This window comes from Glossina fuscipes, unplaced genomic scaffold (assembly GCF_014805625.2).
Source record: "Glossina fuscipes isolate IAEA_lab_2018 unplaced genomic scaffold, Yale_Gfus_2 3, whole genome shotgun sequence".
In the NCBI taxonomy this organism is placed as follows: Eukaryota; Metazoa; Arthropoda; class Insecta; order Diptera; family Glossinidae; genus Glossina; species Glossina fuscipes.
This window is the reverse complement of record NW_023998417.1, coordinates 10811287-10836095: the sequence shown is the minus strand read 5'-3', so window position 1 is coordinate 10836095 and position 24809 is coordinate 10811287. Positions and strand designations below refer to the sequence as shown.

Here is a 24809-nt window from a genome sequence, read left to right as displayed (position 1 = left end):
CTTTGATTTTGCTTCAGGTTGTAAGTAATTGCTAACAACTTTGGAAATTTTCAAGTCTTGCAAAAGTCTGAAAGTAGTAGGCGAGCATGCCGCGTCTTAAAAAATTTTATATTAAAATTTTTAATAAACAATTTTTAAATTCTATTAATCAGACCTATTATGCTTGCTCCTCCTTAAGGTTACAAACACAATAGGAAGACTAATGTGCCTTTGTGCGAAGCTTTAGAGAGCCATTTGCGCGGGCATCACACACATATCTAAGGTCGCTATAAAGTTCTTAGATATAAACTTGGGAAAATTTGTGAACAATTTTCTCTCTCTCTCTCTCTCTCTCTCTCTCTCTCAGCTCAGGGTTTTCCTAAGAAAGTTTTATATTTAAATGTGTTGTCTGTCAGCAGTTTAGTGCAAAAATGGCACAAAAACAATTTTACTTTTTTTTTTTACATTTTTTTTTTTTTTTTTTTGTTTCACACCGAGCGCTAATAATGTACTTGTACTCTATTCAAGGTACTTGAGTTTTTTATTTTTTGTAATATTTTTTTGTTTCTTTTTACTTTTGATGAGAAAGCAAAAATTATCTTTCTTATTATCATTATAAAAATCTTAAGAATTGTAGAAAAATAAAAAAAATAAAAGACGAAAAAGAAAAAAAAACAATTATAAAAACGATTATTACTCATTAAAAGGTATTGAGCAACGCCACTAACTTGGTAAACATTTAAAAAAGAATAAATAAATAAAAATTGTTTTTTTTTTTTCATTAATTGCAGAAAATATCATTAAAAATTCGCAACTCACCATAGTTAATTTGATTTTATTTATTATTATTATTATTATTATTATTATAACTGTATTTTCTTAGCTATGTGTTTTGAAGGATTGCATAAAATTTTCAATATCCTTTGAGGAGAAAACACTTTGATTGCACTAATAATTATTATTTTTCTTCTTTCTTATAGTTTTGCTTAAAAACTGTTTTCTTAGACAATTCTTAAACTTTTTTCTTTTGTGTTATTATTAATTTCCTTTTCTTTTTCTCTTTGTCGCATTAGTTGGAATAGAGCACCGATTTTTTAAATAAATTTATTTTCAAAATTTTTAATTTTTTTTACAATTTCATGTATGAATAAACATATATATATATATGTATATAGCTCTATATATATGTATACATACACACTCCTATATTAATATATATATATATAAATATGTATATTTCTTTTAAACTTATTTTTATTATTTATTTTTTTTAATTTCCTTTAATGTTTAATTTCTTTGCAATATTTGAAGCTCTTTTTTTTTTTTATAAATATTTGTATATGAATTTTTTTGTTTTTTTGATTATTATTACTATATATATTTTCGATATATTTATTTTCGAAATTTTCACTTTTTAATCACCAGCTTTACAACACTTCAGCTAATATTTAAGTGCTATATATATATATATATATATATATAAATATATATGTGCTGCGTTGTCTTGTATAGCGTTTGTTATGAAATTGTGGTCCAACAACGTTTTCGTTAAAATCCAAATCACTGAAATAAGTTTTATTACGCTTTGCTACTTTACTTTTATATGTTGCCTAAAAGTCTTGATCGCATGTATTGAGTTTAGTCGTTAAAAAAGAATTTTGAGCACAGCAGAGAGCTTACTTAATATGAATATTACTCATTTGATCAATTTTATGCTCTTGGCGTTGCAAGAGCGTTAAGCTTTAGGACTTGAAACTCATACTAATACAACAATAATATACACCTGTCAGTATCTCTATAATTTTTCACCCTCTCCTAACCCGAATTTAATCCCTTAATATTATGATTGTGAGCATGGTCTCACGAAGACTTGAATAATTAATATTTTGTTAACATCGTTTATCTCTTGAATGCTAAGATATTTTTCGCTTTTTTTTTTTTTTTTTTTTTTTGTTTTTGTTATAAACGAAACTGCAATATTAGCAAAAACTTAATTTCTCTAAACTCTTAGAAACTGATCTTCTCTAAACTCTTATACCCACCACAAAAGTACATTAGATTATTGGAAATGTTTGCAACGCTTAGAAATATCAAAGATGTGCTCGTAATAAATCTTATGGAGAAGAAATTAAGATTAAAGGAAATGTAAAAACAACAAATGTGATCTCAAATTCTTATGAGTATCTTTCGATGAGATAAATCAGCCTCCTTCTCACGATATTTGCAGATTGTAGCTCTAAAATTTTAAAGCCTTTTCTTTAAATGAATTAGGAAAAATTTGCTAAGAAATTATGGCTAAGTGTACTTTGCCAAGGTACCCACTTCTAATATGCCGATCACTTGCCTGTAAAAATGATTTAATATAGATTTGATATATAAAGAAAGGGAACAATTTTCCCATGACGAAGCAGTAGGCAGGAAAGTTTAATATAGTAACCTTTAAATAAACAATAAATGCTTGCGCAGCGACCAAATATCTCGAATTTCTCATGATACGAAAATTAAAAACAGCTTTCCTTGTTTAACTTTATAGTATCCCACCGTACCTTCTACGTTGCACCATGTCTTATTTCCGAGAGCAGATCCCATAATTATTTGGAAAATCAGACCTTATTGGACCAAGATTCATGACAGACTCAAGGGGAGCTCTCTGAAACCATGAGATGAACTCAACAAGCGACTCAGACCTATAAGTATATCGCAAAAGCAAGCAAATTGTCTTCCGTATTCCGTAATTCAAGCCAAGAGATGCTGTTTTTTATATGCGAACAACTTCTTCAAAGACACAATCTGAAGGATTTCGTGAAAAATCGTGGAGTAAACCTGGCTAACGACTTCAACGCTCATGCTGTTCATCTGGTGAGATCACCTATCTATTATCAACTACTCCGCCCTAAGGAACCATCGCTGGAGAAAGTTAACAACAACTGAGCCGGACATTGAAACTCAAATGTTCCTAATATGCCAAAAGAAATGACAAAATGATCTTTTAGCAGAACAACGCTAGCGCATATACCGCAAACATCGTCAATCAAACTTGGGGGCGATCCAATTATATATTCTACCCCATTCGTCGTATTCACAGTATGTTGTTTCCCCCGGCCACAACTTGTTCCTCTCGATGGAAATGAATGAAGAGTTGTGTTAGACAAAATGGTGTAGTGTATGTAATGGTCGACCTCTTTGCCCGGTTACGTTTTCATTTGTTTTTAATATGAAATAAATACTTAATAAGTAGGCATGATTCTTGATTTTACACATATATAATAGAATGTATAATTATATTTAAAAAATTCCATTTGCATTTCCATTTCTCGAACAGGTTTATCAACGTGGCATAATCATATTTTATTCCATCAACTATAACGGTTCTATCTAAATGCTGTTAAACTCAAGCAAAAAAAAAAAAAAAAAAAAAAATAATAAAAAATATTTTAAGCCAGACAATAGAGTTAAAATTTGATCAATAAAACTGCGCCTCTTATGCCCTATCGCATTCAGCGCATGCTTCATCCTGCGCCAATGATGGTAGGTAGGACTTTTCATCTCCTTAAGATGCACCTTCCTTCGGTTTCACTCGGGAAATTTGCCTTTTTGTATTTAAAAAAGAAGGCGAGAGGTATTCGTATAGAAGATCTGGTTATGAACTCTTGTAAATATTAAATGATAGGCGTGTACACAACTCGCCTTTTTGGGCATGGGATTGCGAACACATGCTGAAAAGTGGATAAAGTGAATGCTCAAGCGACACAAAAGAAAAGAAAGAAATAAAATATTGAGAAATTTCTCCTTCACGTAATAGTCGACCTTGCCGAAGTAAAACCTGTTTATCTCTTATACTCTATGCCATTTACGATAACGTTATATCATATGTCTGCGCAAATGTATGAAATGCAGACAGAAAGTCTTGAAAGATGATTATCTTCTTGTCTGTGTACATCTAAGCATATCTAGCTGCCCGTCCCTCCGTCTAATTTCTTTCACGGTATTATTTTATTCTACTTGCACTTGGCATTGGATTATGTTTACCGTCACTCTCCATGCAACGTCTCATTTAAGAAACATGAGAAACATAAGATAGGTATAGGATAAGTCATGACCAGTCTTGCCAGATCATACAATTTTTTACTCCAATTTATTAAATAAGCTTTTGTTAGAGTTTATTGCAGATTAATGCTGTCTATTACTCAGAGAGAGAGAGAGAGTCATTGTTGCAGTCAGTCGATCCTGAATCAATCCGATTGATTTAATAAAACAAATCGATCAGTAATTAGCATTATAAACAAATTCACGGAATAGTTTAAAACCGAAAGTTACAATAGAGAATTTATTGGAATTTATTTTGTGTTCGCTTAATACGCAAAGATGGCGTGCGTTTATATTCCGGGAAAGATGAAACGATCTTGTTGACACTGGAAACTTGGACTGACGGTAGCAAATTAATTTTTAATTACATTTAAAATAATACAATAAAACAAGAATGAAATTCAATGTAATTTCATTCAATGATGTTTCAATTAATTAATCATTTAATCATTTTTAATTAATTATCTTTGCATCTTAGCCTAGAGACATTAATGTTTTTATAATACTTCACAAACGATTTGTGTAAAATTTCTAAAATACTTTGAAATCTTCAAATATGCAAGCTGTTCAAGAGAAAAATTCTTAATGACTTTGTACAATAAAGCGCTGCCTCATGCCTTATAAAAGCAATTGCGGACACTTTATAGCTTAGCTCCAATAAAAAGAAGCAAAAGTTGCTCTGATTGTAATTTGTGCTTATACGAAAATACATTTCTCTTTATATAATGTTCATAATGATGATGATTTCCGCATATTATATAAACACTGTCAATGCTTACAAAGAATTGTTATTTATTTTTCAATCGATTCTCTTGGTATAGCTCTTGTGCAGTACAGTTTACTGCCGCCAGCAAAAGTGAAGAAGTTTAGATTATGTCTTTTCTCTCAAGTACGAGGACTAAAGCATTTCCGCATGACAACACAAGCAGCTTATTAAGGAAACCGTCATCATCACAACAATGCAAGTAAAATGATCACTTGAAAGGAGCATACATTCCCTATTAAAGGATGAAATGCTTGTTGTCTACTCTCTAAAGGTTGTGCAGGTGTTTTTCTATACATTGATCTCGGCTGCAAATGCTTGATTCAGGCAGACACATCTTCAACTTGTCTGCTTCTGCCGATGATGCGATGAAGTTTCCAGGACAGAAGTCGGTCTACCATTTTAATCAGATTCAATTAGGTAACGGGCTTTCCATCCTTATGCAAAATTACTGAATATAATCTATTAATACGCCATTGATTAGTTGCATGCGGCACTATTACAATCGTTACGGGAGAGTATAAGAAGTGGATAGGATTACAATGATGGAAATAAAACACTACAAGTGGAAATAATGTGTAAAACAGGAATACAAGTAAGAACAGGAAACGGAATAGAAACAGAAATAAAGAAATGAAAATACGTACAAAATAAACGCCTAAAGCAATGAAAGTAAAAGATGAAATGAAGGGAGAAAGACGAATAATAGCCCAAAAATAGAGGAAAGAAAAAGAAATAGACGTAGACGCCGATCTTCAGAATAACGTTTGTGAAATGTAGAATGCTAACGTTTGAATTCTCCCTCTCTCTCTCTCTCTCTCTCTCTCTCTCTCTCTCTCTCTCTCTCATTTCATTTTAGGTCCATTTCACGTTTCTTTTGCGTTCACTTTTAATTTCGCATTTCACGTTCCAATTCTCGCATTAATATTTACTCTCTTCTTTTTACAACAACTAGAGATCGAAGACCAGCATGGAGGTGAACTCCAAGTTGGAGTGGAAACGGAAGTGCCGGTGAAATTAGAAACAGAAGCACAAGCAAAGATAGAATTGAAAATAGATCTAAACGTGGTAGTCAATATAGAAATGGGAGAAGTAGAGGCAAACATAGAAGCAGAAGATGGCGAAGTTAGAAAACTGAAAGTAGTGAAAAGACTAATACATACCGAGCTAGTAGTGGTAGCAATAATGGCATTATAAGCAGCATCATTTCCTAGGAATAAGGCCAAGCTTTACCATTTATTTACGCTTATTGTTTCTTTTGCACCCTACACTATTTATGTTACTAGAAAACTAAGTTTGTGCAGGAGTTTACGGCACCCAGAAGGACTTGAAATATATCGATCGATTCAGAATTGCTTTTTGAATTAATCTAAGCTTGCCGTCTGTCTGTCTGTCTTGTAGGTTTGTGTTCAATATATAGGTCGCTAGTTTCTATATATGTTGACAAGAATGGCACACCGGCACGTGTGTTCGGCCAAGAAAGAATGGCATTGAAATGGATTCGGATCGGATGACTTTTTCAGCACTTCCCACATACCGTGCTAAGCGAAATAGTAAAAGATATTTAATGGTGAGCCCTGGAGCTTTACAATATTTTTACTTGCTTTTTTGTTTTACTTGTTTTTTCTTGCTTGCCTTTCTCGTATCAATCCATTGAATAAACGTTGAGGTTAAAAACGTTTAGCTTACTTCAAATTCAATTTTGTGCGTATATAAGACTGGTCAATAACATTGTGAACTTCAGCTTGAGCAATTTTTAATGACACCCACAAGAAAAGATCATAAAAATCAACGTCATTATAATAACTTTATATGTACACACATATACATATATATGAATAAATGAATATATGAATTTGTAAGCGTGGCTGTGTATGTTCATGTATACTTTTAGTTTCCTAAACCACCAGTTAAGTGCATCTGAAGGTTACTGTAGAATCAAAAAAAAAAAAAAATAAAATATATATATATATATGTATAAATATTAAGAAAATATTCCTTTAAAAAAAGAGTTTTGTCAGAGATTGTGAATCAATTAAAATAGTTAAACATTATTATGTTGCTGCATTTATTTTACTCTGAATTTTTTTTTTTTTTTTTTTTTTTTTGTTTATCCTGAGACATTTAATACAATCATATGTTTACGTGTGTTTTTAGTATTTTCCTTATTCTTTGACTTGTTCTTAAAGGCAAGTGTTAAAAAAAAAAAGTGAAGCGCACGAACAGAACACATTGTTCGGCATCATCAAAATTATCATCAATATTACAGAAAATTTTGTACAAATGAACATGTTGTCCTTGATTTTGAAAAGTTTTGTGCAAATAAGTTCTTTCAACTTTAGATTTTTTTTGAATATTTTTTTTGATTACTTTTTTTTTTTTCTTTTTGTTTTCATCAGCAACAACAAACACATTTGCAATCAGTGTACATTATGAATTATATAAAAACATCGGCAACAACAATTGTTAAATAATATTTAATCAATAGCAACAACAGCAACAACGGTATAATCATTATCGGAAAGTGTATTAAATTGTTTATTCACTCTGCCCTGCGCTGACATGAACACGTATGAAATGTTAAAACGATTTAACCTTGAGAATATCTGTCCGCCTTTTTCGCACTTCGGCAGCCACAAACGTTACGATAAGTTTTCACGTAACTGCAAATATTTTATTTTACGCTTTCGCAATTACATACTAAACGTTATCAAAATTCTTTATCGTTCTTCGTTTCTTTAAAGATTATTTCGAAGATAACTGCTAACCACACTATTAAAGAAAGGGTTCATATATTTTTATTATCCTCAGATTAGGCTCACATTTTGCATAATAAACTTGGTTTAATTAACAACGGCATTGGGTCCATCTCAGGCGCCCATAATTGTAATGAATGAAGATGTAGTGAATTTTCCTCTTAACTTGTCTTCTCACTGAATATATTTTAGGAACAGATAAGCCTGAGAAATCCTCCGCAAAAGCTTTTGCATAGTGAAAGTGTCTCAATATCTTTTGGATTATGTTTAAAACAATTCTTCAGCATAGAGAGTATTCCATTATAGCTCCCCTCGTCGGAGGATTATAACTTTCTTACTTTCATAGTTAGTTCATATAAGTGCTAAAGGAAAGGTTCAATCAGCTTCAAGGAATCGTTAAAATGAAGGAAATCTGCAAACGTCAGCTTTTGCTTAAGCTTGATAATATTGGCAAGCAAACGGCATCGATAGCATTGGATATTGGATTGGATTCCTTATCTTACATTAGCCAATTTTCCTTAAACTTCTCAGATGTTCCTAGTAAATGTTTGTCTTAGTGGCTGAACATTTCTGTGTAGGTTTCTGCGGTTCTACTAAAACGGCGTCGCACAACAAGAACCCACAAAGCCGGCAAATGAATCGAGTTATTAAAAACAAAGCTTGACGAAAAATAGTCTTAGGGCAAGAAATGAACTCAGTTATGAGATATCCAGGATATATTGCGTGTACAAGTCAGTTTGATCCTAAGATGGCGTGTAAGTAATACTGTAGGATGTGGGCTGTGACTTCTTCTTTTAATTTGCCCGCACTTATATAAATTATCACGACGAAGCATTCACAACATAGTTGCTTTGAGCTTTGAATAGTGTACTACTTTGAAAGGTGTACTTTTGTCCAAAAAAAAAATTTTTTTCGGGAAACTGTACTCTTCCTGATTAATTGGAAGGATGACAGGTGCGCCGCCAAATTCAAAGACAGGGACATTTTGATCGGTCAACTAGACGCGATGTATTACGGTTCGTTGCAAATAAATAAAATCATCATCAGTAAGAGGTGCTATCAACAATAATTTATATAATCTCTACAAAAATGGTAGTAACATCACAAACCCCATTATAACGTGAGTTTTCAGCTTGAAGGCAAAACTCGCTCAGGAAGTATTTCCAGATCTAAGCTTGAATATCTCACTCTCCCCGCTGTTATCAGCAGTGGTTTCTACTTTCAGTTAACACGGGTTTCAGTGGTTGATTTTTTGTTTGCTCCTGTGGCGATCTTTGGGGATAGCCGCGAAAAACGAAACAATATTTTTGGCATTGCCTTCAAGAATTGCCTAAGAGCCATGGATAATACTTTTATTAGTTGGTTGTCTATCAATTTTGTCCTGAAATAAATGCCATTTTGACGATAAGAAAACGGAGCGAATCAGTTTAGTCTTCCAATATATTTTCGAGGTTCACTTCTCATTATAAATGTAAGAGAATATCTATATATAGGAAAATACTAGAAAACTCCTTCGCCAAATTAGAAAACAAATTTGATATAGAGATGATTTCGTTTGGTGGAGGTATTCACCAACAATTAACGGAACCATGGGCGGCTTTACGTTTACTCGATTAATTATTTATTATTACTTAAGTATTTTTGATTTTCTTTGGTAAACTGCCTTTTGACCTAAAAGTAAAAGAAAAATTATATCTGCTCTGGTATGAATTTTGAATATGTATGAGCTTAATAGCCGCAAAATTATTTGGACTAATTGGCTTTCCCACATCGTTTTCTCCAATGATTCCATCGACTATTTATACTTTTTTAGTCCATATCCTTGCTATCTACATATGTAAGTTTCTTATACTTTTATGTATTTTTGGAGGTGGTTTGTGTTCCAAGTATATCGAGCCGTGTGTCAAATGTGTGACAAAATGATGTTCAACTTATAGAGCAAAATTACGAGTACTGTGCAAATGCACCTTTCTTCGGAAGTAGCGACGATAATATATATTAGCGTGTCATGAACATATCATAACAATGCATAACATCGACAACATCAACAAACGTCTGTTTGCGTGGACATAACAAACAACTTAAAATTAATAATAACGCGGTTATCTCGTGTTTGAAATCATTCACCCATATTCCATACAAATAAATTGAGTTCAATAATTTACATATAAAATATTTTTAAACATATTTTTAAAAATTTACCTTCTAAGTAAATTTTTGATTAGTTTTCTATTTCCGCTTAAAGGTTTTTTTTGTTTTCTATTGACATTTTCGATACTAGGAAGCAATTTGCGTTTTTAGCTTTTTCTTCTTATGTATATTTACCAGCTTGTTTTTTTTTCTATTTCAATAAGATGCACGTATGTATGCATCTGAAAATAAATTCATATATTTATGAAGATGTGTGTTTGTGTGCGCATATATATGCGTGCATGCTCGGATTATTATTTTCATACGCATATCAATATTATTAATATTTTTATTAAACCTACAAACTATTCACAGTGGATTTCTTTGTTGCAATGAAAACAATGTTAAGTTAATAAGTTGCTGCTTAAGCTTAGAATTTAAGACTTGCTTAGAAAGTATTTACGCGTTATAAAGTATTATTCATCAAGTTTGCATTTAAAATGCATAAACATATCAGCAATCGCAAGTATGACATTCTCTACAATGTATGTATTGGACTTATCCGGTTCGTTAAAGTGATAAAAATCGTAAGAACGATTCATACATTGTTTACATTTTGACAGTCAGGCAAATTCATTCGTAGAAAAAATGAAGATAATGATAAAATGATAGATAAAACTTGATTTGACGATTTCTTTATTTGCAGACAAAAAATCATCATCAGAAAAAATCAAATTCTCTAATATTTGGGAAATGCAAACTTTCGCTATTAATAATATTGTAAATATGTTTGCGTTTATGAAATTAACAGAGTCAATTGCATATTACATCATTTTCATAATAATCAAGTCAATACGTATGCTTGAAATGAAATTAGAATATGGAGAGGATCACAAAGAAAGATATGAAGCACACCACTTACAGTCTATGGCAAGCACTTACAGTATAATGGACGAAGGTACAGTAAGGCTTATAGTGATCCATAAATCAACTGAAATGGGAGCATAATGTTGATCTTAATGTGTGGAAGAGACCTAATAATCGAATTACTTCATGCCCACTACATGCAGACTTGGAGTGTACTAAGTGTGTGTTTGGGTTTCTAGAAAGCAAACCTTTTCACATATAAACAGATAGAAGACGCTGCCGGCTTAGTTCTAATTGTAGACTAAACACTTCATTGGAATTGGTTTCAAGCAAGGAGTTTAAGTCTACGCTTCATCCAATTTCGCTTACAAAAAAGAGGATACTAGATTAGGGGAGTCTCCCAAAGAAGTCAGAAGCCGAAGGAGACCGTTAGGTAGGGCGGATAGTGAAAGGCCTTCCCTTTCCCTTTCAAGAAAGCAAGCAAGCAAATTAAATTTTGGTTTCTTTTCATCACCTCATCTCTCTCTTAATGTTCTTATTTCCCCTTAAGATAAAATAACGTTACAGGGCACTATTAGTTCGCAAAACAATTTTAAATGATAGCAGATTCATATAAATACTTTTTTCTAATTTACAAATAGCAACTCTGTACATTTGTCAATTATTTAAAAAAAAAAAAAGTCAGTTAAGAATAAAATTTAATCAGAAAACACAAAATTCATTAAGAAAATTCAAAATTTCTGTTAAAATATAAAAATGTAATATAAAAATAATTTAATCGGTTCATTCGGCTTTCAAATTTGGGAAAGTAAATGTGTAGAGAATAATATTATGGGAATTCAATACACAAACGAATAACATAACTGATTTTAGTGGCAGTGTTTTGCGCATACATTTTCCTATTGCATCTCAAATGAATTTAAACTAAATTGACTTCAATTTTCAAGCTTGCCAAGAATACGCGCGATTGGTGGACAGATGGAAAGAGAAAAAGATTTATGTAAATTACTCAGGACTAAATTCGGACCATATGCGCGCAAAAAGCCTAGAGGGGTTTCGAAAATGTTCAAAATTTTTCTTAAGTTTCAAGCAAGTCAAATTCAAGTATTTTGATTTTTTGTAAATTAACCCTTTAACAACATTTTCCTCATTTTAAAAGACATTGCGTAAAAAGCTTTCGCTCGACAGATTATCGTGTTTCTAAGCATTCCCGTGGCATGCGTTCTATTTTGACATTTTCTATAGAAAATGTAGACAAAACTTTCCATAGTGTCTCTAATGGGTTAAGAAGAAATTATACTTTTAATTTTATTATTATCGCTAGGAGGCAGGCGGTGATGGGTATTCAATTTTCGATTAAAAAGTGGAGAGTAGCTTTTGTTAGTTGTGTTAATTTTAGAGTAAAAAATTAAAATTTGAAAAATTAAAAGAATACAATTTCGGACCATATGTAAAAATGCCTGGATATAAGAAAACAGCGCCCATAATCATGGCCTCTCTTGGTATAGTACTTCGCCATAACTTATTAACGACTACGCGTTCCCAAAATTCGAAATTTGTATGCTGTTGTTTTATGCAAAACGGTAACGAAATTAGTAGCCGACCTTATTCCGAGAATGGTGCGATTACTATTAATAGTTTGTTGAAAAAGTCATCCAGTACTTCCACTTTCCGTTTAATATTAACTCGTAATTTTGCGAAGAAATGCACAATTAATCCAAGTACTCATAAACAAGCAAGTATGGTGATTGAAGTGGTGAGTGAAAAAAACTTAATAATAAACATGAAAGTAAAAACACTATAACGACGCACAACCCATTATTAAAAACCCCATACTACCTTACAGTTATCTATATAAGGCGTTATATGGCAAGTGGTCCGATCCGAACCGTTTCCAAAGTTCGTAAAATCAAATAAAAGATAATCTTTTCTAAATCAATAAATCGAAAAGAGATAGAGCAGAGAAACGAAAGTAAATGTGCGCCTTGTATAAGTCTGAGTCCGTTGTTTTTTCTTTTCAAGCATTAAACTTTGGAATTGCTGAGAGGGCCTCCTGATACTTAGTTCTCAAAAATGTGCTACGAAATGTGAAACGCAAAGAAAAAGTTTAAGTATTACTTTGACAAAAGTATTCTTTATTCCTTTAAATGTCAAATCGAGAATATCTACAAGGTCTCTTCCTATCGCGTGTATACACTTTCAGTGAATTCAAATCGATTTGGATGGCATTTCAAATGGACCAAAAATTATAAAAGATAACGGATTCCAAACCAAACAAACGCAGCCGCAATGACTTTTGCCTGTACCGTACGACTTAACATACCTGATTTTGTGCCAAATTAATGGTCGATAAAGTAACATTGTTTTGCTTGAGTTTAAATGTTTGCTTAGGAAATAAAAAACAAATAAAAATTAAAATCCTCATAGCAAACTATAGCAGAATATATAAGAGATAATGACTTAAATACAATGCAAATGCATACGATTCGTAAAAGTCACTGTGTTAACATACTATTAAAATAACTGACTTAGAAAAAATGAATGATTGTTTTTTACGAAAACTGTTTCCGCTATTATAAGAGTAAACAAGGTTAATGAACGTCTTTTGCTAGAGATTTTTGAATGAGACATAAATCTTTTATACGACTTCTTAATCGATAAAAACATTCATGATGTCACTCTGTCCCTTAAAGAAAAGTTGCGTTTTATCGTACTGCTAATAATTCATTATTACAATTAATACTTTAAAGGCAACCGTGGTGTATTTGTCGTGTTGTTACACAGTAAAACAAAATGATTAGTTAAAAATAGAATTTACTAAAGACAACAAAATACTCGAATAGAAATTTCTGCAAAATTATTTATAAAGAAAAATTTTCGACTATAAGCAGGGCAACCTGAAATTTGCCTGTTCCTTCCATGAATCTTAAAACATATAAAAGAAAATAAGTAAATCATAAATATTTGTGTTGTTTTTTCAGCGGTAGCATCGCTGAAGACAAACGACGATAACATGTGGTTACATTTATACGATAGCTAGTGAAATAGAAAAATCCTTTTAATTTAATAAATAAGAGAAAAGTGAATTTATATGAAATTTGTGTATATTTATTCATAAAGAAAAAAAATATTATCCGTTAATCTTAACAAATTAAATGATTATCAACCGCAACAACAAACACATTAGAAAAGTGATTAAGAGAAAGAGGATTTTTTTTCGAAGAGAGAATAAAAGAAAAATTTGTTTAAAAGAGAGTTTTGTTAGCTGAGTAAAGAAGGAGTACTCTTTGCTTTTAGTATTAAAAGCGAATCCTCAACCAGCAACAATTGCAGCCGCTAGTCTTTTTTTGTTTTTTCTTTCTTTGCCTACAATAATATAATCAGTCTTAGTTGATTGCTTTGGCCGTTAATAACGTTCGTAATATTAGCAAATAGAAGGGGATAGTGTGAGTTATGCTCAAAAAATTATAACAACAATAACTTTTTTTTGTAACGTCTAACTTTATTAAATTTATTTCAATTAGAAAAACTCGAAAAAAATGTCTGAAAAAACTAATGTTTGCATCGTGGGATCCGGTAATTGGTAAATAGAAAATATTATATTAAAATTATATAAGTTTTTGTTTTTTTTTATCTGCTTAAGAAATTGTTAAAAAATAAAAAAAAAAAACTTTTTAATTATTCTAGGGGTTCGGCTATAGCAAAAATTGTTGGTGCCAATTGTGCTGCTTTGCCCGAATTTGAAGATCGTGTCACTATGTACGTATATGAAGAGATGATCGATGGGAAAAAGTTAACAGAAATCATTAATACCTCGCATGAGAATGTTAAATATTTACCTGGACATAAATTACCAGCAAATGTGGTAAGTTTTATAACTTTAATCTAATAAAAATTAAAAATTTTATATAGAGGCTTTCATCATAAAGCAAAGTCTATTCTCTATGTGTGGAAACGCGTTATCGGGAAATATTGTAAACAAATTAATTGAGGCAGAAAGCATTTTTAAATGACTTAATTACTGATAAAAGCTCAGGCGAACAGGCACAACAACAGGTGTCTGCCTCTCTTGGAATATGTGAGACAATTGTTTTTTATGACACTGTTTTTATTATATAGGTTATCTTCGTCTATATATACTAAATATGCTAAACAATTTATATATATACACATCTGAACATGTATATGTGTATATGTATTATGTACATATATACACGGGTTTCTTAATTTAAATAATATTAAGAAAATATCACGAAATATTTTCTTTTTCCTAAGTAGTGCATATATTTCCTGACACCCTCTGTCAAAAAAGTTACGGTAAAAGGCTTACAAAATTCCCTTCAATCATTCGAAGAACTGCTAATTACTTTCTAAAAGTCCATTCGGGAAATAATTTTTGTGCAAGAATGTTGTCTCATTATTTTTTATTTCAAAGAACAAAGAATTTGTCCTTAAATTTGAGCCTTAAGTGCAGATTATAGCAATGACTTCGAATTAGCTGACGGTTATAAACGGCAATTGTAAGAAGAGAAATTGTAAAAACCTAGATATTAGAAGTTTGTCACTTAAGCTTGACATGTCTTCTCTTTGGGGTATTTTCGTCTGGCTTTATGCCTTAGTAAGACTAGCAAGAAGAGTCTAATATCATTACTATGGTCTTCTTGTGAATTCGTTCTAGTATCAACACTCAGATCTCCCGATGAATCCACTAATAAAGGAATTCAAAACGATCATGGAAAAATTATAAGACCTGCTTCAATTATTTAGTTAAGGCTGAAAGATATACGAGTAGCATTTTAACTGGATAGTGCATATAGAATTATTGATCGTATGAATATTGATGATAATAAGAAATACGATGATTTCCGGTACTTTTTTAATTAAATATATAAAAAAGTATAAAAAGCAATGCAAGTAACTTTTTATCTTTTTATATACAAATAAATTGATTTTATTCTTATTTAACTTTTCTCCCGCTCGCTCCCTTCTGCTCTCTTTTCGCAATGCATTTGCTTGTTATACCACCCAGTGAACGTACTTATTAACATTCATTAGTTCATCGTCACGGAAAGCTTTGTTTTGCTTTATATTTATTTGTTTTTTTCGTTATGGTTTTTATCTTTTTATTTTTCAATTTATTATTATTTTTTTTTTGTTTTTTTTTTTTAATTCTTCCTGCTTCTCTTCATCAAGCATTATCTAATCATTGACAACCATTGACATTGAGTACACAAGAGAATGCACTTTCACTAAAGAGACGTAGAAATGCTTTCAGAAAACTTAGCTATTGAAGTGAAGAAAATATTTATTACCTTCAATTGTTTGGCTGGTTTTCCAAGCTAAGCTTCCCTAATCCGCCTTTCCCCTTAAAAATACGCTTATTATCGCAAAAGTTTAACTATTTACATTTTGCAATTTAAATGAATTCTTGTGACTATTTTAAGGCTGAAACCGGCTTCAACCGCAATATAGTGTTCGTATAGTTTCTTTAACAAACTACTGCGTTGTTTCATTTTTAGAAAGCAGTTTATGAACTAATCGCAAGAATATTCTATTTGTCTTACTACAGCACATAGAGTGAAGAAAAAACTTTATCTGCTAATGAGTGACATTGTGTTTAAAGAAAAATCTTCACTTTAACTACATCTTGTTATCCTTTATCTTTTCCTCGACTTGCTTGAAGACATCATAGATGTCTAATTTGACAAAAAATCAATTCGACAATTATTATAGAGAAGAGGGAATTATGTTAACTTTTTCCTTATCTTTGCTATAGAATCCAGCATCCATAGCACGTACATATATTACAGGGCATCAACAAGAACCATTTGCTGCTTGCTTTTGCAAGAGAGAGAGAGAAGTAGTAGTCAGAAAGCCATTTGTCATTTATATAACTAATTGGAAAGATAATAATGATTCTATTAATATCTCATCCATATGAAATTTGATATAAATGTTTAAGATTGTTAATATGGTGAAAAAATATCGTAAAATAACCTTAAATAGCTTTTTGCCTGAATACTTTTTCCCAATTACTAAGAAGTGGAGGAGATATGCCAGATGACAGAGATTTACAGCTTGCTTATTACGAAGGACGTAGATATATGTTAGGATGAATGTTCAAGAAAACAAAACACCATTTTCTATTTCTGATAAGGAAACAAATTGCATAAATTGTCTTCTTCAGTATATATTTTTTCAAGTAAATTTTCATATGAAAATGCTCTGCCATATGTTAAATAAACACTTGAAAAATATTAATAAGAGAAATGTTGTACAAAATACTGTCTCAATAGAGATCATTTGTATACAAATTTTAAGAAGAGAACGTTGACTTTTACTGATTATCAATTAAATGCTTGCAGGGTATTCTGTCCGAAATGCAATATAATTTGTTTATATTCTCGCACTACAAATACTTTCTCTTGTTGCATCTCTAGCGCAACAGAGTAAATTCTCTCAATTTCTCTTTCGCTTTGGTTTGTAAATTTCTGTTGCTTTTTTTTTTGTTTTTTTTTTTTTGTTTGCTCTTCCGATGACTCTCTTGTTTATTACGTGGGTATTAGAGAGATCTAAATATAATTTCATTGGCATTCTTCATCATATAGGTGCACATGTAAAAGAGCGTAATAATAATAATACTTTTATCTGTAGGTCAAGGTCGTTTAGCGGCATAAACAAAATGCAGAAGCCCTTCATGCTTTGCCGTCTTTCCATATGCAATCTATTACTTTTTTTTTTTTTTTTTTCGAAAAACATAATATTTTCAACAAATAATCATTAAAATTATTATCGAAAATTTTGAAATTTTCAAAAATGAAACGCGCGTACAAAAGTAATAAATGACACGTGTAACAACGAAAGATTAAAAAAAAACTTGTTTATTAATGAATTTTTAATTAAGTTTGGAAAGACTTTTGCGCTTCATCATCGTCATCGTTATTATCATAATTTTTTTATAGAATTTTTATTATGCTTATGTTTGCGTTTAATTGTCACAGCAGCGATAAATATACAAACATAATATCAGCTTGCATCAATATTTTGTTCAATGAGTTCAAAGACCTTTGGTCGGAGAAAAAATTCATTTTTATAATTTTGAAAGGAAATTATTTATGTCATAATGAATATGTTATACTTAAAGATTTGATTTTATGTATGCATATATGTACATACTTATATAGATGTACACAGAAGTTTTATATTTTTATTGCGTTATCACGGATCGGTATAATGTTTTACATTTTCACCCCAGACACATCAGTTCAAGGATACTTTAGACTAAGAAAAATAGAAATCTTGTTGTAAAGTAAAAGGAAATAAAGAAAAATTGTAAACCGATAGGCGGGTGCGGCTTTCGTATTGCAAGACGTATAGGATCTGTGAGTTTATATGTCCGACGGGCTGTTCCTCATTCATCGGCAAAGTCTGCTTCAAGAGTGATACAACTAGTTCAACGCTTCTAAAACATCTGAATAACTTTTTGTTCTCTACGTCGCTTGCCCAAAAGCTTAAAATAGACCCATCTCTTGTTATACCAATCGATTCAGAACCGTTTTGCGAATCGATTTAATCATTTATGTCCATCTGTTCAAAGAGCTTCATGTGTTTTTCATTCAACGACGGAGTGTTTTTATAATCATTCAGATCAGATCACTTTTACGGCAAACTCAATATAATGTCTTCTGTCTCGCCGAGATCTCTGGGTAATAGTATTTCCGTATTAGCCGCATTTTTACTGAAATCTTTATTACCTCCAGATAACAATTTTTCATATATATAACTTATATATAATATCTCAAGTGCTTTCCTATGATACAACGTAAGATAATAAATATAATAAAACTCAATAGCCAAGTGCATGGTATATGTATACATAAATGTGTAAATATATACATCAATAGCGTGGGCAAACTTCATTTGAGAAATTATTAATAACTTCGTTTAAAGAAAAATGTTTAGCGCTGAACAATGATCATCTTTTTATACTAACCAGCAATAAAGTTGTTATTCATTTTACCATGTAGTATAAGTTCGGTGCAGATAAACGACTTGAACGTAAATACTACTTCCCAGAGATTTGTTCGTCTAGCCTATCGGCCCCAATTTTCCAGATGAACAGCATAGAAAAGATATTTTTGCGATTACTTTTCATATAAAGCCCTCTTTGGAAAAAGTCATTATATCGAAAGAAATTTCACGTTACAAAATCTCTTGACAAAAATCCATTTTCCAACCCCGTACTCCTATTAGTGTATTTAAGAAAAATAAACCCCTATAAGGAAATGAGATCTAAATAAGATCTTTTAAGTATTCTCGGAGTAAAGTGAAAACAAAATGAAGAATTGATTGACATATAAGTTCATTGTGCTAAATTTGGATCACATTGATCTATTTTTCTCATGTATGACTTGTTATGAAAAAAAAGGCATATCGGCGACGGATACTTAACAGTCGGCCTCGGCCGTTATTATAACGTAATGAGCCCAAATGCATCTTGTTTTTTCTATATATTATTGATGGTCGTGGTTATCAAAGTTTATACCGTTGATCCTATTTTCTATTCTGTTTCAAAATTTAATTGTTTTACAATTTTTTTTTCTTTAATGTTTGGAATATGAACAGAAACTTAAATCCCTCGCACATAGTGTAGATACCCTTGTAAAAAAGAAAAATAAGTAAAAATGGTGTTGACGTAGACAATAGCCTATCATCTGTTGACTAAACACTGTAAACATAGGCTTGTTCAATAAGAAGTTGTTTCATGTACATAAGCAAATTACAAGTTGTCAGCCGTCGTTAGCTACTGTAACTAATACGGTGGGCGGTAGCACTTTACATTTCAGTTTGTTGTTAGTTAATAAGTAAAAAGAGTATAATGAGAAGCGGCGGTCCCCCTTTGAATACCCCATATCACCCTACAGTTATTCATTCATCAACTTTTCAAAATAAAACGTTACAGAGGTCATTATTGGGCCAAAGTACATCACTGCACCAAATTTCATCAAAATATTTGAGCACAAGAAAGCAAGACGGACATACAAGCTTAGATCAATTGTATGATAAAAGATGGGTACATCTCAACTTCTTCATGGTGTTGCATACATCCACACAAACTTAATATATCCTTGTACCACAAATTGTATAGGGTGTATACAAGATCTATAATAACTGTGCACATATGCTTTTTTTTTTCTTTTTAATTTTGCTATAGGTTGCTGTACCTGATTTAGTAGAGGCTGCCAAAAATGCTGATATTTTAATATTTGTCGTACCGCATCAATTCATTCCCAGTCAATGTAAAATGTTGTTGGGCAAAATCAAGACGAACGCATTGGCCATTTCATTGATTAAGGGTTTCGATAAAGCCGAAGGAGGGGGTATTGATTTAATTTCGCACATCATTACGCGCCATTTAAATATACCATGCGCGGTATTAATGGGCGCCAATCTGGCTAATGAAGTAGCCGAAGGACATTTCTGTGAGACAACGATCGGTTGTCGTGATCCAAAATATGCCAAAACATTACGTGACCTCTTCCAATCAGAAAATTTTAGGGTCGTGGTAGTGCAGGATTCCGATGCCGTAGAAATATGTGGAGCTTTAAAGGTTAGTTCATGACTTAATATGAGACCTTTGTGTTTGTGATCACATACCATACGCTTTCTTCGTTCCCTTTAGAATGTGGTGGCTATGGGGGCGGGTTTTGTAGATGGTCTAGGCTTAGGCGATAATACTAAGGCGGCTGTCATTCGCTTAGGTTTAATGGAAATGATACGTTTCGTAGAAATCATGTATCCGGGTGGCAAACTGACAACATTCTTCGAAAGCTGCGGTATAGCCGATTTGATTACCACTTGCTATGGCGGTCGTAATCGTCGCTGCGCTGAAGCTTTTGTGAAGACTGGCAAAACATTGGCCGAGATAGAAGCTGAATTGTTGAATGGTCAGAAGCTTCAAGGACCGCTTACCGCTGAAGAAGTCAATTACATGCTGAAGAGCAAGAAATTGGAAGAGAAGTAAAACGATGATGTAAAACAATTTTCTAAAGTTTTATAATAAATATTTTTTTTTTTTTTTTTTTTTTTTTTATATACAATAGATTCCCTTTATTCACTGCGGTTCATGAAATCTGTACCGGTCAAATAAAACCGCAATGTTTGATTGAAAGAATACGTGCTCATCCCGAACACACGTACGTATAACTCTTATTGCTCTTATGGTTCTTAAACGCATGGGAAAGTAATGTTCTCTGTTAATTTTCATTTCATACAGGCAAGCATCAACGCCCGCTCCAAAACTTTAATATAACCATCATATTTATGTACACACAACTTTCTATCATTTTACTTGACAAAAACAACAAACACTTACATAATTCTCCAGACTTCGGGTATTCTATGATCCTGACATTGCAACAATAATTTTTGTACAAAAGAAAAATCAAAAATTTTTAATTCACAATGAAAATTATACCTTGTTCTTCCAATCATATATATTTTTTTTACTGAAAAGTCGATCCACAATTTATTTTTAAAATAATTTTTCTTTTCAAATTATTATTATTATTTTTTTTATATCATTTTAATAAAATTGCATTTGTAAATAAAGTAATATAAAATAATTGTTATTTGTGTGCAGTGCAATGATTAATAGAAAAGAAAAAAAAAAGAATTTATTAAAATATTTGTTATTAAAATAATAGAAATTTTTATAAAACCATATGAAAAATGTTTTTAAATATTTTTGCTTTCTTTTTTTATTTTGAACACTAACGAGGTGATTAATATTGTTCAATTGTCATTTTTATTAAGAGATTTAAAGTTTTTATATTCAATTTTGTTTTATTTTCTATTCGTTTTTTGTTCTTCCTAAGATAATAAAAATTAATTCGCTTTTCAATCGAATAAAAAATCAATTTTTATTTTTTATATATTTCGCAGGCAAAATTTTTAAATAGTTTTTACCCTTCGAAGTACTAAAATGGGATTTTTATTTTTTATTTTTTTTATGAAGGAATATAAATACTCCCTCTCTCTTTATTTTACTTTTATCACAAATTGTTTTGTTTATTTAAATACAATTATTAATTCGAGAAATGCTTGAAAATCCAAAGTTTTGTTTTTGTTTTTTTTTTTTTTTGTTGTTTAATGAATAAATATTTTACTTTCAAATAAACAATTGCGACTTTCTTGAAAAGCCAAAATGAAATAATTATGTGATTTTGCAGCACGCCATACTTACAATGCATACAAATCTCTTCTTAGCCGCCATCGAATTCATTTATAAATTCTACAAATTCTCATCGAAGACAACTTATAAATGACTTATCTCTTAGCGAGCATCTGAGTCTCTGATCTGATTTTTCTTAAACATTTAAAAATTCAAAGTTAAACTAAAACAAAGAATAATTTTTGTTTTAGGCACGCTTCTTAACCCTCTTGTATTGAGCCTAAAAATCGTGCTTGATTCTAAATAAAGTATTAAGTAGAATATTTAATTGGGAAGCGATACACACCTGAATGGTATCCATTTACAAATTACCGAAGCACTTGTTCGATTCCGAAAAATTCAGATGCTTTGCTAATAGCATTGCGATCATTATAATTTTGGTGAGAAAAGTTGGAATACGATCTACGAACGCTTAGGACTTCAGAAAATACAAAATTGTAAGAAGGACAGTTTTAGGTGTTAAGTGCCGAGCTGAATTCATCCAAAACGCAAGATCCATTCTGTGTGTGTGTGGGTGTGTGAACCCTTGAAAAAATTAATGCTTTAGAAGTGTGCCTTCATTAAGGCGATAAGCTTTGGCAATCAGTCGATAGAAGAATCGACTTTGGGTGAGGATTATCCTGCTTCTGAAAAGCCTTACAAGCGTCCCCCCCCTTTATATTGCCGCCATGCCCAACAAATCCACGCCGGAGCGACAGAACTGCGATAACAGTTTGGCGAACCCCCCTTTATATTGCCGCCCTGCCCAACAGATCCACGGCGGAGCGACAGAACTGCGCTAACAGTTTGGCGAACCCCCCTTTATATTGCCGCCCTGCCCAACAGATCCACGCCGGAGCGACAGAACTGCGCTAACAGTTTGGCGAACCCCCCCTTTATATTGCCGCCCTGCCCAACAGATCCACGCCGGAGCGACAGAACTGCGATAACAGTTTGGCGAACCCCCCTTTATATTGCCCAACAGATCCACCGTGAAAAAAAAAAAATTTCTTTTTGTATGCGTGCTTTTGAAACAAACAAAAAAAAAAATAAACAAATATTTATATACATATTAAATTCTACGATTGTAAAACTTTGCTGTAAAGAAAAACATATGCATAGGAATAATGCAAACAATAAAAAAATAAAGAAAAAAAACGTTTTAGCAGAACAATGTTTTATAATAAAAAGAAATAGCCAAGCATTTATATAAAAAAAAAAGAAAGAAAAAAATAAATAACCAATACAGCAACTTGACAAAGTAAACGCAATTGGAGTAAAGAAAAGAAAACTACACGGATTAAGAAATTTGTTCGGAAGAGAAATTAATTAGATCCCAGGTTATTATTGCAAACAGCGTTTACCCACGTGAACCTACGCACACAGCAAGGGAAATTAAAGTTTGTATTGGAGTGGAAAAGGCTTAATAGAAAGAGGAGCAGGGATTGCCGATGTAGCAGCTACCGCGGCCGACAGTGCACCGACGCCGATGCTTGTATTGTAAGTCATTTTTAGTCTATTTAATTTTTTGTCCCCGATGAGTGGCTAACCGCGAGCTGCCACCGCTGTGGCTGAGACGAAGGGGTGTGCATATGATGGCTATGTAGGGCCGACGCTAGACGACGACCGACTGACTTACAGTGGACAGACAGACAGCAGACAACCGACGGGACTTTTCTTTTTATTTTATTTTTATTTCTTTGTCAGAAGAAGACAAATACTCAGCCGGCAATGAAAGTAGAGAGTCTCATGATGCCATTGAGACGGTGAAAATTAGATCTCCAGGTAACCACGGGAATCAGCTACTGTCAAATATATCAAGTACATCGACTTGAGTTTGTGTTTCGAAAAACTATGATCAGATCGACTCAGATGCTTACGTTACGTTTTACGAACGAAAACCAAGAGAAGGTTTTGCCAAGGTAACTGGGGAAATCTAATAAAGCCATTTAAGATCTTAGCTAATAGCGGTCTTAATATGTCTTGTTTGAAACTTTAACCGGCTTATAATTGACCAAATACCTTGGACTTGGGTAATGAAAATATGCCGCAAGTTGACTATGCATGTCTTACTCGTCCGCATTGCCTGGAGGTTTCTACTTGGTAATTGCTCTTATCTATTAAAAATTTTATTCTTATGATAAAGCCTAAAGGGGTACGCCTTCTTTTAATCGAGATAAGATGGAGTACTGAGGTGATAAGTGGTAAAATTCGATTAGATCTTTTTTATCTGCTCGCTGAAGACGCTTCTTGTTTATTAATTCTTTCTTTCTTTCTTTGTTGTATCATTTATTTACTCAGCTATTATGATAGAGATGCTGCGCCTACTTTGTATTTACATTTAACTAACACACGATGCATGGGTAGTGAAGAGTAGTAATGGCTGGATATGCTTATCTTAATAATTTATTATTTTCATTATTTATTTTGATATTACAGCAAAGTTGTTACGCCCATTTTGTTTTTATTTTCAATCAGCGCAAGATTTATTTTACGCATTTTTGTGTCTCTTTCTAATAGTTCATCATCTTATTTCTCGAAACTATGAGAACATTGACATCGAATTGATCCGGGTCGGTCCACACTCAAATATGTACAAAACTTAATTTTACTAATTAGTAATAAGTGATTTACTGAATACACAATTGATTTAAGTATATTGGAACCTAGATGGCAGGTATACCAAATTTTTATTACTTATTCTTAAATGTTTTGTGTTTGGAAAGTAAAAACATTATATATTAAACACTCCACACGCTATTGGTAGAAGGACTTTTCAAAATAAGATAAGGGCTAAGCTAAAGGAAATGGTCGAAAAAGTGATCCGATACAAATCATTTGCAATAGCATTTGTCCTTGGAAACACGTCGCTATACCAAACTTGATCAGAATATCTCGAAAATTGAGACTTGTAGGCTAATCACAAGAATACAAGAAAGACAGACGGACAGACAAACTTATATTGATTCAAAAAATGATTCCAAATCGATCGCTATAATAAAAAATGCACCTGTCT

The 24809-nt window shown here is 32.0% G+C and overlaps 2 protein-coding genes and 1 long non-coding RNA gene across 4 annotated transcripts in view; 1 reads left to right on the top strand and 2 right to left on the bottom strand.

Moving 5' to 3' along the window:
- Positions 1-1095, bottom strand: part of LOC119635178 (elongation of very long chain fatty acids protein) — a 34845-nt gene extending 33750 nt beyond the window's left edge. Inside the window, exon 1 of the mRNA XM_038029821.1 lies at positions 799-1095. Coding sequence (XP_037885749.1) covers positions 799-801 — 3 coding nt within the window. The 5' untranslated portion in view covers positions 802-1095. The remainder of the gene's footprint in view (positions 1-798) is intronic.
- A 12637-nt stretch (positions 1096-13732) lies between these two features.
- Positions 13733-21660, top strand: LOC119634862 (glycerol-3-phosphate dehydrogenase [NAD(+)], cytoplasmic). 2 transcript variants are annotated; one of them, XM_038029272.1, is made up of 7 exons: positions 13733-14027; positions 14106-14164; positions 14269-14446; positions 19796-20191; positions 20264-20601; positions 20685-20777; positions 21526-21660. In XM_038029272.1, the coding sequence occupies exons 2-7, from the start codon at positions 14121-14123 to the stop codon at positions 21536-21538; spliced, it is 1062 nt and encodes a 353-aa protein (XP_037885200.1). In that variant the 5' UTR covers positions 13733-14027; positions 14106-14120; the 3' UTR covers positions 21539-21660. The 2 variants fall into 2 exon arrangements, with proteins under 2 accessions (XP_037885200.1, XP_037885199.1); XM_038029271.1 differs by lacking the exon at positions 21526-21660 and adding an exon at positions 20858-20932 and having other exon boundaries at positions 13734-14027.
- Positions 21661-21711: 51 nt separating this feature from the next.
- LOC119634863 lies at positions 21712-22535 on the bottom strand. Its single transcript, XR_005246985.1, has 2 exons — positions 22101-22535; positions 21712-22034 (listed from the first exon to the last, which is right to left on the bottom strand). It is a non-coding gene; the product is annotated as an uncharacterized LOC119634863 (long non-coding RNA).
- Positions 22536-24809: the final 2274 nt, after the last annotated feature.

Bases quoted from the DNA above. Each gene is read 5' to 3' on its own strand.
- LOC119634862 (XM_038029271.1), top strand. From the start codon at position 14,121: ATGTCTGAAAAAACTAATGTTTGCATCGTGGGATCCGGTAATTG. The intron at 14,165-14,268 runs GTAAATAGAAAA...TAATTATTCTAG, and splicing joins ATCGTGGGATCCGGTAATTG to GGGTTCGGCTATAGCAAAAA. The intron at 20,602-20,684 runs GTAAAACGATGA...TATATACAATAG, and splicing joins AGCAAGAAATTGGAAGAGAA to ATTCCCTTTATTCACTGCGG.